General features: G+C 41.0%; 1 protein-coding gene across 1 annotated transcript in view; it reads left to right on the top strand.

Moving 5' to 3' along the window:
• Window positions 1-981: 981 nt before the first annotated feature.
• Window positions 982-14,924, top strand: part of wdr90 (WD repeat domain 90) — a gene marked incomplete at its 5' end in the record, with an annotated part of 41,666 nt that continues 27,723 nt past the window's right edge. Inside the window, 15 exons of the mRNA XM_080020781.1 lie at window positions 982-994; window positions 1,360-1,451; window positions 2,011-2,187; window positions 2,325-2,463; window positions 4,926-5,096; window positions 6,271-6,397; window positions 8,542-8,627; window positions 9,191-9,303; window positions 9,425-9,652; window positions 12,478-12,540; window positions 12,777-12,845; window positions 13,558-13,668; window positions 13,979-14,124; window positions 14,260-14,317; window positions 14,466-14,584. Coding sequence (XP_079876907.1) covers window positions 982-994; window positions 1,360-1,451; window positions 2,011-2,187; window positions 2,325-2,463; window positions 4,926-5,096; window positions 6,271-6,397; window positions 8,542-8,627; window positions 9,191-9,303; window positions 9,425-9,652; window positions 12,478-12,540; window positions 12,777-12,845; window positions 13,558-13,668; window positions 13,979-14,124; window positions 14,260-14,317; window positions 14,466-14,584 — 1,712 coding nt within the window. The remainder of the gene's footprint in view (window positions 995-1,359; window positions 1,452-2,010; window positions 2,188-2,324; window positions 2,464-4,925; window positions 5,097-6,270; window positions 6,398-8,541; window positions 8,628-9,190; window positions 9,304-9,424; window positions 9,653-12,477; window positions 12,541-12,776; window positions 12,846-13,557; window positions 13,669-13,978; window positions 14,125-14,259; window positions 14,318-14,465; window positions 14,585-14,924) is intronic.

Raw genomic sequence — 14,924 nt, 5'->3', positions numbered from 1 at the left:
CAGGCAGGACACAAAGTTCCCATGATGAATAGAGGCCAAAGCGTTCCCTAACACCGACCGCTTAGCAGTCTGTAAAGACTTTAACAAGGCTCCCCTCAAAAGAGGACCCACCCTCGCAAATGTGAATAATGTGATTGTGATAAATAATGTGAACGTGAGGGTCTGATTTGTTCAGCAGGGCATACCTGCGGCGAGTGACAGTTTCCTTGTGACATTCCTTCCTGTATCACCTTCAGGAGATTATCACCAGCAGCTGACAAAAGCCATTTTCAGTGAGATCCTCTCCTCAATTCTGTGTTTCCTGCACAACTTCAATAGCTGGAGCTCAGTGTACCACACAGTATTTTGGATCCAGGTTCTGTCATCAGTTTAAAAGGATTAAAAAAAACAAAAACGTTCTCTTTTTTCCAGTGTTGAATTGGCCATTTAGTATCTGCACAAACCCTCTCCAAACTCATTCACACACATACAACTTGTGCAATAATATATGTGCAATAACACTGAATGTACTGTAATAAGATAATACATAGTAATTCATATTTATACATTTGATTTTTTTACAATTCTTATTTATAATAATAATGAATAATAGCCAATGTTTAACATTACAGGCAGTCGCCCCGCCCCGCGCCCAGAAACTACATTACCCAGAAGCCCTTGCTTTTCATACGCACAGACGTACATAGTGGCGACGCGCAGCGTTGAGCGGGAGTCGAGACCAGCGACGGCGACGCTACGACAAAACCGGAGCGTTTGTTGACTTGGTAACGGGGACGTACCTTGCGATTTATGATGATAGAACACGTTGTCGTCGGTATCTGAAGTGTACGGCCCACGATGTATTGGGCGCTTCATGTTGTCGTTGCCGTGAAGTGAGCTATGGGAGCGGCGCTTTTTAGCTAGTTTTAAATTGTGACTTGAACCAGACTGCCTGTGTTCAACAGGTGACAGTTTACACACAGGGAGCTTGACTTCTCATCGATGGCTTCAAGAGGTAACATTTAAATTGCGATCTAACATAGTGGTAGTTAACTTAAACCGCTTGCACTACAGTCAGTTAGTCCAAATTACTGTTATATTTTATATATATATATATATATATATATATATATATATATATATATATATATATATATGTCTGTGTGTGTGTGTGTGTGTGTGTGTGTGTGCGCGCGCGCGTGTGTGTGTATATATAAATATATATATATATATATATATATATATATGTCTGTGTGTGTGTGTGTGTGTGTGTGTGTGTGTGTGTGTGCGCGCGCGCGTGTGTGTGTATATATAAATATATATATATATATATATATATATATATATATATGTATATATATGTATATTTGTTATTTTCAGCTTGGCAACATCCCTATGTCAACATCTTTAAGCATCTGAGGATTGAAGAATGGAAGAAGGCATCGAAAGAGGGGGATGTTTCCCCCTACATGGTGGGTGGGTGTGTGTGTGTGTGTGTGTGTGTGTGTGTGTGTGTGTGTGTGTGTGTGTGTGTGAATTAGCAAGTATATTTATTTTGTGAAAAAAAAAAAAAAAAAAAAATGTCTTTTGTTAATTCATGTATGTCTATTAAGTTGAAAGACTTGGTTTGTTAGATATTTGACATGGTTTGTTAATTTGTTAAAACAAATGTCAGGTGGTACAACCATCAAGAAAGCCTTGTCGGCTTTTTCACTGTCTAAAACGTGGTTGTGCAGCCGGACATTTTTCGACTTGAAGTCTCAAAACTCCCAAAATGAATGAAATAATTGAAAGTGGTTTCAAATTGAGCGTACTTTATAGAGATATTTTTCAATTTTTTCTATATGTGTTCAACAGGTGGTAATGGGGACGTACCTTGTGTACATACGTGTCTTCATATCTAGCTTATTTTAATGATAATTGATTCGGACACAAAAACATATGTTGACACGTTTGTAAATGAAAACAAGGGCCATGTGACATGTCTACATTGTTGACCCCCCCCCATGTCTACCTTGCATTCCCACCCAGGACAAGACGGTGAAGTGTTCCGTGTTGCGGATCAAGGGCTCCGTTCCGGCCAGCAACTACATACTCGCACCCAAACTCAGCACCCAGAGCCTGGGACTCACAGGACGGTACTTCTACCTTCTCTTCAGACCCACCCCCAACAAACACTTTGTGGTACACCTTGATGTCGCCGCAGAGGTAAATAAGGACTTTTTTTTAAATTTTATTTGAAGACATGCATATGGTTCAAGGTTTTTGTCTTGTCAGAATTTGGTTTTATCATTTTTAGGCCATTGGGATCCCCACCAACACCATCTCTCCCCTGTGTTGTGTAGCAGGGCCTGGTGGTTCGCATCTCCTTTTCCAGCATGTTCAAAGAGTTCAAGTCCACAGCAACGTGGCTGCAGTTTCCGTTCATATGTGGAGCTGCGAAGGACTCTGTCGACGAAACCACGGCCAGGTCCACGAGGCACGGTAAAGATATTTTATTATTTACGAGTAAAGTATTTACACAAAAACATCCACTTTTTACCAAATTAAGTCCCGTAGTAACGGGGAGACGTGCGTCCCCATTGTGCCAAGAGTGGGGACCTACAGTTGGTTTTTTTTTGGAACGGTAAGGTGTTAAAAAAAAAAATTGTTTCACACAAGTAGGAAACAAACAAAAATATATCAATTTAAAATAGAAACACAGGCACAAGAGTCGGGAACCGGCGTACTTGCACGGTGCACCAACGTCTGGAGGAGAAATAATAATTTCAAAAAAGGTTAGGTTAACGTTTTTCATTTTCCAAATAAATCTAATACTTTATGAGATTATATTATATATTGCTATATTATAATCACAAGATTTGCAAATAGAACGGGGAAGTGAGATCTGATCACAAGTAGTTACTCGACAGCTCTGAGCGAGAGGACGAGACCTTCTGCCCCTTCTCCCTCTCCCCCTCTTTCCCTCCAGTTTCAGAACACGGTAAACTGCACTTAACACCGTTCCAATGCTCGGATTTTTCCTGGCGGATAAAATAATCTCCTGTCATCCGTGTCAATCAATTGATGCAGTCAATCCCCGATTGACGATTTAATTGTAAAACTTCCCAAGCTTAGTGATGTGCTCGCCCTGACACATTCACAAGTTTGATATTTATAGTCATCATCTCATTTGCCATTGGAATTGGCCAAAATATCTTCTTTTTTTTTTACCTTTTAATCGTTTCAGTTATACTACCCCATGTCTCACCTACACCCGCAGACTTTATTCACCCCTGCAGGTAAATTGCAAATGTTTCAGCAGCTCACATCAAAACAGTAGGCAAAATAATAATAATAACAATAATAATAAAGCAATCCAATAAAAAATAAAATGTCGATGTATGGAACATTTTGAAAGTATACAATAAACCTAACAGTTAACTGTACACAATAAGATATGACAATATACACTAAACCTAAGCTGCTTTCACACATGCGCTGCAACCTTGAAATTATCCGGATATTACATGGAGGAGTTGTATATGTGAACACAAATGTCTGAATCATTTGATCCGGACATTACCTGGACTTTACCCACCCAGCACCCGAGTACAAAGTCTGTGTAATGTCCGATTCAGCAGTATGTGTGAACAGAGCAAGTAATGGTCCGCATCATTCACAGCGAGCAAATGGGCATGTCGCATGTTGACGATGTCATGCCACATCATATCATGCGGCAGTTAATTACCTTATTGCGGATCTTTGTGCACGGAGCATAGCTGCTGCATACTCTTTTCTGCTTTCTTTATTATTCTTTTCCACTCTCGTTTATATAGTGGATACGTCCAAATACATGGAGTATCAACGCAAAAAAAAAAGTGAGAGTACTACTGATAAGTCTGAAGCCTCATCTGCCATTTTAGGTGTGCTGTAAAACACTGCAGCGTTATTGCCTCACGTCTTGGCTTCTGCATGCTCTAACCAGGCTCCGCCCCTCGTCTTCACCAACCGGAATATTTCCAGGGAGTGTAAATACATCTGACACGGACAATCTCTATTTTTTTTGCGACATGTGAAAGGGCAACTCCAGACAATATCTGGATAATCAGGTCCGGACATTATCCTGACATTGTCCTGAGTGCATATGTGAAAGCAGCTCTAGTGATAAACAACAGATACTGTATATGTTAAAAATAACAACAACAAAAAAGATCAAATAAAAGTTAATGTCCAAAAATAAAATATACGGTCTTATAAGACAACTTAAGAAATAAACAGTGAAGCAGAAAGATGAACTTAGGATAGAAATGGTGATGTACAATACACCTGACATTTAATATAATATGCTTTAAACAGTGCCCTAAACAGTAAACAAAATGTTGGCAATAAGCATATAAACCAAAAAAAATCCACTCTAAATACGGTTTACATTATCCTTGTCTTTTAACTTTTCTCTCTTTTCACAATTTACTTTATTTATTATATTTATTTTATGTCTCTTGTGCCTGCCTGATCTGATTTTGCTTTTGCTTTTTATGCTCGTATAAATGGTCATTGTTTAACATTTCGTTGTCGACTGGGGTTGTTTTTATGATCTATATTTATTTTTGATTACACAGTGCTTTGAGTTCTTAGAAAAGCACATTATAAAAAAAAATTAATTAATATTAACCAGCACATTGATCTTAATTATAACAATTCACAAACATCTAAAACGTGTATATATAACATATTGAACCAGCTTACCCTGCAATTATGACAATATACGTTAAGCTTGCGTCTCTCGCTACATCACTACGGTTCCTCCAGTCCTTCTAGGAACCCCCACATTTTCTTCACCCCCTCTTACTCCGCCCACATCATCACCACCACCCGCCGCCAACAGAAACTCTCTTCGTCACCTGGCTCTCTCCCCCTTGTCATCACTTAATGTCATGATATCATTTGATGTTTCCGTGGGACAGATCTTATGGGTCTGGCCCCCTCCACCGTGCGCTGGACCTGCCTGATGATGGACCTCCGGTACGTTCTGTCGGTCTGCCTAAACCGCTGCCACAGCCACCTCAAGAGCGTCAAGCTCTGTGCCAACATGGGGGTGAAGAACATGTTCACCAGCGACCTGCTGCTAGATCCTGGTGAGCCGATTATTTAGATTTTACCCAAGAGACTGTGCATGTGTGCCTAAGCGCTGCTTTCCTACCACTACAAAGCAATGTTTTTGAGATGGTTAAGCAGACATTTCCATTTGATGCTTTAAAGGAGGGCCGTTTGGGTGGACTAGATTGATAAATTTCAGTGATCAAACTGCACTGTGTGTGCTTTGCACTGCTGCCTCACAGCAAGAAGGTCCTGGGTTCGATTCCAGCCTGGGGAGCTGTTGGCACCGCGTTCCGGTGGGTTATCTCCCGATTAGGGGTCTTCCTTTGTGGAGATTACATGTTCTCCCCATGTGAGCATACACATATACAGTGACATCATAAGAACCCCCACTAAACACATGCAGAAGAAACATTGTCTGACCAGCGATGGATACTGAAGTTGGTCACCAGATGCTATAAGCGGCCCAGCGCTTCTGGCCACATTTCACGTCCTCCATTAATTGCATGTGTGTGTATCGTCCCCCATTGCTACACGTATGCATGTGCTGTGGTGTGTGCAGTGACCAATCAAGACAAGCTAAGCTTGTCCAGTTTAGTTGAGTTAAGTTTTGTACCTGCACCAGCCAAATATCTTGGTCATTTTGTAGATTGAAGTCCAAATGCTGTTACTTGTGGCAAGGATGAATTTGTTTAACCCTGAAGGACTTGATGGACCAAAAGACAACAGAAATGTTGTGAATGTTTGAATTTGTCCTCAGAGATTTGGACATGCTGTCCAAATGTCCATGCTCTTATATTTAATATTTATCATTCATTGTTCATTACCAAATCTTGACTGTTCATTTTTTATTTTAAGGTTTTTAGGTTTATTGTTAGGTTTAGTTTATTGTTAACTTCTTACGTTTATTGCACATGGCAATTTTATACGTCTTCTAGTTTAGTCTTTAGGTTTATGTACATTGCCAATTTTTCTCATAGAAATTTGCCGTCATTTTCTTACTGTTTTTGTTACTGTGGGGTTATTTATTTATTGTTTAACAACAGGTTTATTGGATAGTCGATAGTTTACTTTACTTGATTGTTTGTTTAGGTTTATTGTATATTTTATTCTGTATAGCCTATTTTTATTCCATCTCTCTTTTGGTGCACAGCTAAAGCCAACATTGTTGACCACACATATTGTGATCTCCTACCTCACTCTTTCCCGCAGGGGTGTCATTTGGCGAGGCCAAGCTGTTGGGCCTGGCGTCGTCGCAGGGCACCGGGCCCATGCCCAGGGACATGTCGTTTCCTGTGCCTCAGGGAGAGTGCTGGCACGACCTCTACGACTCCATCAGGTAGGGGAGTGCACCTGAGGATAGCATTTGGATCACACGTTATATCAACTCTTCAATACCCAAAACGACTATCTTTTTACCACTGGATACTCCGATTGTTACGCCGATTTCTGTGCCTTATCTGACTTTCATAGCAGACAGTCCAGCCTGTGTGCTTGTTCATTTTAAACGGCTTTGTGGAATACCTGATTCTGCTTGCTCAGTCACTGTGAATGTCCAATTTCACATCAACATTTTTTTTTTTTTTTTTTACATAATAATACAACTAAATATGTTAGTCATATATTTTTTGTATGGTGAATATGTTGCTATGTTTTTGCAATGGACTATTTTTCTTTGCAGAAGCTCTTAAAACTCACCACTTTTACACCTTTTCAACAAGTTAATATAGGTCTCTGAGGTCCCAAAATCTGAGGTTTAAGTTTTTCTTCGGAAAATACCACTCAGATTGTGCATTCTAGCCATTCTAGCATGCCTCTGTATCCCTCTGTTTCAACGCTGTTGTCGACGGGCTGTTTCTGTGTCGATAGCTTTAAATGAAAATTAACTGCTGCTCCCCACTCTGGAACTGGTTGGGGCTTTCTGGCCAAGCCTCCTTGATACCATTGTTATGGTGAATGTCCCCCCCGTGAAAACAACTGATATTGCTGGTAACAGAAAGGACACATTATGGCCGTCAACAATGGCCAAAAATCGAGTTTGAATATTCCTTCTGAAAAAATAAGTTTGAATACATTCCCTCAACCCGCGCAAAGAAGAGCGGTAAATATTCCTGTAGGCGCGAACCAGCTCAGTGAGTCTTGCCTCGAACTTCTCCATTTTGAAATTAAATAACGAGAAACGGCCCTCATGCCAAGTCACAAAATCTCAGAGGTGTACGACCACGTGCCGTCACGTAGGTCCCCATGCGCCATGGCACCACCCCCTGGTGATGTCATTAGCATTATCAAAAAACTGACGATTGTTTGTGAAGGCTATCAGGTATCAAATGAGGACTGCTCAACCCTACTGCAAATTGTGCCCATTTGCCAAATTACAAATGGTCGTGAAGCACATTTTACCCTCACACAACATGCTAACGTTGCTAACCCCTGGTTACCTGAGTGGAACACAACTTTAACTTTAACCGCAGACCAGCTATATGCTGGACGGGGGCGGAGGTTACATGGCCTCTGTGATTCACGGCAAGTCAGTAAACTTCTTGGAAATCTCTTTAAAATAAGGAGCAAGAAACACTCTGGGGACATCACCACCTATTATCTCATTTTAATGTCCCTTGTGTTGATAAGATGGAGTTTATGTTACAGACATTCGAATAATAAACTAATATCATAAATGTTATTGTGAATCCTGCACCAAGTAAAGTAACGTAAGTAACTTTGTAGAATGTTACATCTAATTCTCACAGCTAAACAGCGAAAGAAACACGAGCACAATTATTTTTTAAATACTTACATTTCCCTCGTCTGCAGTTTCGTCATGGACAGGAGATATTTTTCCCACACATACATTCCACATCCAACATAGTGCTTGCGGGTCCGACGCTTGCGAGAAAAAAAATTGTGCACCTTCGCAAAGGTAGCTCTCAAGCCATGGGTGGAAATACTCAGATTAAGGGCACCATTATTCTAATGAACCCCCACTTGATGTAGGAGGGGGAGGCAAATCTGAATGGCTTGTTGAATCACATGTTTTCCGACCTGGGCAGCCCACAAAAAACGGACTGGGTTGTCTTAGTTCACAGTTTGTGTGTTAGTACTGTAGGCCCCTCAGAGACCCAAATGTATATGCACCAGCACTGAAAAAGTGAGTTTTTCACAAGTGGTGACCTTTAAACTAGGCATACTGGTGATAAAATAACTTCAAATTAAATCAACAAATCAATTACCAATGTGTCAATGTATTCATTCATTTTCTAATTAGCTGTGTAATAATCAGGATAATGTGCAGCCAGCCGGTCATTATCGTTATTTTGCCTATAATGACCGACTGGCTGTACATTATGCCTTACTTTATATACAAAGCATGTGAAAAGTGAATTGTTGATCCAACCTTTTATAAAAAAAATTATATATATATAATAATTCCGCTGCTGTAATTGCTTTTAACTCGACCAAAGCCCTCTTCTTGACCAATTACAACAGGTTTCCCCCACAAGGCTCCAAGCTGCCGTTTGGACCCTTGTGCCGTTTCGAGTCCATTCAGAAAGGCTTTCCCAACCCTCTGCCTAGTAAGTATCACATTATTTCCGTTTTCACTTTATGAGCTCATTCCTTAAATTTATTGAATGAGCTCATTCCATAAATTAATGAATTAATCTATTCTTTCTAAAAATGTTTTCCAGACAATTTTAAGTCCTAATGACCTTTTAATACAAACTTAAACTACATTTTTTTGTAAGCTTTGTATCCACGAGCACAAAAAAAAGATTTGGGTGGTTGGCTCGATGGCTCAGTGGTTAGCCCTGTTGCCTCACAGCAAGATGGTCCTGGGTTCCCCTCCCACATCTTTTATGTGTGGAGTTTGCATGTTCTCCCATGTTCATGTTGGTTTCCTCCGGGTGCTCTGGTTTCCTCCCACCATCAAATGACATGTACTGTATGTTAGGGTTAACACTCCTGTCTGTGCCCCTGACCGAGACTGGTAAAAGAGCTGGAGTTGGTCCCCGGGCACTGCGGCTTCCCACTGCTCTTAAGTAAAGATATATTAAAGATAAATAAGGAGATGTCCTATTCTAATGTGTAATTGATGGAGCTTATCCTAATAAGTGCGATGTGATGCTCACTCCCTCAGCGGATGCTCCAGTCCCAGAGGGGCCCACGGGGGAGGCGTCCCGCGGTGTGAGCCTCAGCAAACCAGTGAAGGACCGCATGTCCCTCATCCAACAGATCACCACCCCGCCTTCTGTAAGACTGAACACGGAATCGTTTACCCAAAAAGTAGAAGTCTGTAGAAGTAGATGGATACAAGAGATAGATGTGTAGTAATGAGCTTCAACATAAATTTTTCCTCCTATTCTACCGCTAGCGGCTGAGGTCCGGAGCCCCCTCCTCAACTGATGTACCGGATGTGGGCGTCTTCTCGCAAGGTGCTGAGCAGTGGCCTCACAGCCCAGGGCCCCACCCAACCCCTCCCAGGCCACCACTGTGTTGGGGGGGTGGTAATGGTCATGACGCCTGCATGCACGAGGATGACACCCTCAGCCAACACGGAGAGGACAGCGGGGTAGAGGAGGTGGAGTCCCCTACACACAATGTAAATAATCTGAAAAATATTTAAGATATTGTGACTACTTTTCATATTTCAAAAAGGCATTTTTTTGGAGATAAGTCACTGAGGGGGCCATTCTGTCTGTTTGCCATCTCTTGGTTTGTGTGATGAAAGGGACAGAGATGAAAGCAGGCGTTGCTCGGAGACGCTCTGTTAAAAGCTTCTCCTGGTGTAATGCTAATTTCTAACGCTAGGTGCTTATCGCGGTAAGAGAATAGCGGAGCACCTATAGTGTTTAAATGAGTCATATATTCCAGAATAAATTACTTTATTTAGTCGGTAGGAAAATGGAGAAGAGGAAGTCCAGACGACTAGCTGATTTATTTTCTTGGCAAGATATGAATATTCATGATGTTGAATGATCATGAACGATCATGCAGACCCATATTCAGCAAACTGCAATGCTCTGTGTGTTCTGACACCTTGCTATCATAGCCAGCATGAACTTTATCAATAAGGTGGCTACAGTAGCTCTTCTGTGGGATCCGACCAGATGGGCTAGACTTCACTCCCCAGGCACATCAACGAGCCCATAGGCGCCCATGCAGAGTTTCCATTAGAAAAAATTGGTACCGGTCAACGTCTCCTGGAAGATTTCAATTTCCCAGACAAATGGGAGAGATTCCAGTCAAATGTTATCTGTGTATATTGAGCTTAATACCAATTGATAAGCGGGCTATAGTATAGAGAATGACCATCACAATCATCAAGGCATGTAGATGTATAATATTTTTTATTCAAGATTTAAAATAAAATAAGTCCTGTCATTTAAGACATTTAAGAAATAAATCAAATTTATGAATATTTCTTCTTGAAATCAAATAAGTAACATGTGCAGCCGTATTGGAGATGCTCTGAGCCAGTCGTCTAACCATCACAATTTGGCCCTTGTGAAGGTCGCTTATATCTTTACGCTTGCCCATTTTTCCTGCTTCCAACACATCAACTTCAAGATCACTTGCTGCCTCATATATCCCACCCATTGGCAGGTCCATTGGAACGAGATGAGCAATACACAATATCAGGTTAGAAATCCACCGAATGTGTTGGCGAATCTTATGAGCGCGGTGTGCCGAAAGTGGCTATTGAATCCACTGTTGCAGCTCCACTGGCCACGTCACGAAATTCTGCATGAGCGGAATTTGTCTACTTTTGTGTGAGAGGTCTATTTTTTCAACTGCACCCGCCTATGCAAGCCTTTTCAAAAGAAACACGAGATGAAACTACTTGTTACATGTTTGCTACATGCTACATACATGTTTTTTGTAAAGAGTACAATCAATTTAAATGTGCTTTATATGAGCCTACGTTGTTCCTTATCTTTCCATATTGCCAACATACATCTCATTGCAATGGCACCTGTCAAAGGGTGTGGGCGAGATATATATATATATATATATATATATATATATATATATATATAAATAAAAGACTTCAGAACACAGTGCATCACAGCTTGCTGAGCATGGGGCTACATAGAGTGTCCATGCTGACCCCTGTCCACCAAAGAAAGTGTCTACAATGGGCACATGAACGTTAGAACTGGACCATGGAGCAAAGGAAGAAGTTGTCCTGGCCTGATGATTCATGTTTTAGTTTATCATGTGGATGGCCGGGTGCGTGTGGGTCGTTTACCTGGGGAAGAGATGGCACCAGGATGCACTATGGGAAGAAGCAAAGCCGGCGGAGGCAGTGTGATGCTCTGGGCAATGTTCTGCTGGGAAACCTTGGGTCCTGGCATTCATGTGGATGTTACTTTGACACAAACCACCTACCAAAACATTGTCGCAGACCAAGTACATCCTGCATGGCAACGGTATTTCCTGTTGGCAGTGGTCTCTTTCAGCAGGATAATGTGCCCTGCCACACTGCAAAAATTGTTCATGAGTGGTTTAAGGACTTGGCCTCCAAATTCTCCAGATCTCTGCAGTGGGAAAGGGTATTACAGACTTAAAGGATCTGCTGCTAACGTCTTGGTGCCAGATACCACAGGACACCTTTAGAGGTCTTGTGGAGTCCATGCCTCGACGGGTCAGAGCTGTTTTCGCGGCACGAGGGGGACCTACACAATATTAGCCAGGTGTTTTTAATAATGTGGCTGATCAGTGTATATACAGGTTATGCTGGATATGCAATTTTAAAATCTTGTTCCATGTGCCTTTTTTTTTTTTTTTACTTTAAGCACCTGCCTCTCTTAAGGTCTCTGCATAGGCCTGTCTGGAAGGACCAACTGTGAGATTTGTGGAACATGGAAAGAAGATAATCTGAATGGTTAATATTTGACCAATGAGGTCAAGAAACCCAAATCGCGGTCAATACCAAAATCCACACCTTCAGGAAAATGATTCGGAAAACACTGGTATCACCAAAAGATAAAATAAATGTACATCCCTTCTTGTTTGTTAACGCAGATTTCGACCTAAATGACTACACAGCTGAGACATATAAAGAGCTGATGTATATTAATTGTTTGACAAAAATGCAATTTATGGCCACTTGGAATTTAATGGATTGTACTTCGAGTATGAGTGAGGACATGAGCTTGTTTCTGGTGGAGTTAAGATAAATTGGCGAGGATTGATTTCGGAACATTTTTAATATTCATTCATGTTGCAGTCAACCAGCCATTTCAGCTTCCCAAACAATATTCACACGAGGTACAAATGAGATGTAACAAAACTTTTTTTAATCTCAGGGGGGAAATATGTTGAAGTCAAAAAAGGGATGAAAAAAAAATGAACTGTAATATTTATACGATTTTAAACAGATAGATGCTGGTCTGTTGTCCTGAAAGTTGTGGATCTTTCTAGGTTGTTTGCACTAAGACGCCCCAGCCTGTTCACCTGTCCTCCACCAAAGAAACCATGCAGAGGGTGAGGTGTGTGTGTGTGTGTGTGTGTGTGTGTGTGTGTGTGTGTGTGTGTGTGTGTGTGTGTGTGTGTGTGTGTGTGTGTGTGTGTGTGTGTGTGTGTGTGTGTGTGTGTGTGTGTGTGTGTGTGTGTGTGTGTGTGTGTGTGTGTGTGTGTGTGTACACAGTCTACATACAACAAATTAAGTTACACCAGCCTCCTCTAAATTTCTGTTTTTATCTCCTTCCGTTCTGCGTCAGAAGCTGCAACCAGACCCTATCCTCAGGCTTGACCGAATTATCGGCTTTGGAGGAGGCACCACCAAATGTGTATGTGTTGATCAATAGTGGAATCGTTAAGTATAATTAAAATGAGAACTAAGAACACAGAAAATGAAAAGATTAAATCAACAGGGAATGTGCATTTTGTCGCATTTTGGAGTAAATCACATCATGGGTGTTTTTGTTTCTATATCTTTCTCTTAACTTCTAGTGAAATTTGATCAAGTACTTGTGACACGTAATATCAATTAAGAATTGAGCAATTTTGGTGTGTTCTTAAGTGATGCGTTGAATTACTAGGTATTCCTTAGAGCCTGACAGATGCCAGATTTTTGGGTCCGGTGCCGATCCCGATTTTGGAGAGTCTTAGCCCACCAATTATGATATTTTGTCAAAAAATGCAAAATTTTCAAATCAATTAGAAAAACTGGATTTATAATGCCTAGTCGGACATCTGTGCTTATTTTGATGAGTAACTTAAAAGTAGCATGAAACAGACAAGTAAAGGATAAATAATCAATGTTTTTGTTCATTATACTTATTTAAAAATCAGGACACATCGGCTGCATAACTGCTGTGGTCAAAAAAGTCAAATAATGGCTGATATATCAGTCAGGCTCTAGTATTCGTCTTTAAAAAAGTTGTAACCTCTGCTCAAATGTTTTGGCAAGTCATTTCAAAATGCAGGTGTTTTTTATTACATCATAGAGCTAAGATTTCTAATGCAATAGGCTTGACCTTATGCCCTGTCTCTTTCCAGGCTCTGTGGACTAAATCAGGCGACGCGGTCGTCTACCCCTGTCATGCCATCATCATTTCTATGACCATTGCCACGGGGCAGCAGAGGTTTTTCATCGGACACACGGATAAGGTATCCTGCAATAGCAGCGACAGTTATCGCAATTTCAAAACGGCAATTTAAGAAGTCATGATGATGAAATGAAAAGTCAGTTTACAGTGAAATAGTCTTAACATGCAGGGAGAAGTTAAATTAAATGTCACCTCCAAAAAAACATCCAGAAATTCTATGAGAAAACCAGAAGTACTCTTTGTTTTTCCCTGTTACAATTATTTTGTTTTTAAAGCTGTGCTGTTTAAACCGACTTTTTTATATGTGAGGGAAGTTTGTTAGGGAAATGTTGCTTAATTTGTGCTTTTGTCATGTGTTTTCGTCACCTCAGGTTTCCGCTCTGGCATTTGACGGAAACACCACTGTTTTGGCCTCCGCCCAGACCGGTGACCATGGCGTCATCAGGGTGTGGAATTACCACAAAGGCGACTGTCTGGTCATGTTCAGGACTCACACTCATTCGGTGTCTTCGCTGAGGTGACACACACACGTCCACACACTTATTGATGTTAGAAATGATAGATTCTGGGTTTATGTTAGTACTGAGACTGCTCACACGCATACACGAACGTTTCCTTTTTATGAATCTTCTGTCTTTGTTTCCGCTCGAAGCTTCTCACACAGCGGAGACGTTCTCTGTGGTGTGGGAAAAGACAGCTGCGATAAAACAGTAAGACCCAATACAAATCGAGATCATCTGAAGTCTGAAAGGGATAAACGACAATATTGTGTGGTTTAAGATGAAACACAGTCTGTTTTCTATCCTTCCCATGTATCTATCACGCATGGCTCTAATTCCGGGTTTGACCCTCTTGCAGATGGTGGTGGTATGGAACACGTCACACGTCCACAGACGGGGCGAGGTTGTGGTCTTGGCCAAAGCCCACACAGACGTTGAAATCCTGACCATCAAGGTCGCCCACTTTGACGACACACGGTACTCCTCAGATCGCCTTTTATTCCTACGAGTCAAATAACACTGTTTTTTTTCTAATTTAATTCGGTTTAATTCTGTATCGTGTATTTTCCGGTTTGCATCAATATGCGCTTTGTCATGTTCTATATTGACTGATTAATATAGATGGATAGAGATTTGCTGTTCAATCTGTCAAGCATGCAAAAACTGTTGGGTATGTTGTAGCGCTGTCATGACTATTACATAATGGCAATTATTTGAGCTGATTTTCATTTTGTTTTATCATTGGATTCCACAATCAGTGTAGGCAAATTTGAAACCAATGTGAGAAATGTCGCAATTAATAGAATATCAATTCGGT

Source organism: Zeus faber (assembly GCF_960531495.2).
Source record: "Zeus faber genome assembly, chromosome: 20".
Lineage (NCBI taxonomy): Eukaryota > Metazoa > Chordata > Actinopteri > Zeiformes > Zeidae > Zeus > Zeus faber.
The sequence above is the reverse complement of the archived record's forward strand: the minus strand, read 5'-3'. Positions and strand labels throughout refer to the sequence as shown.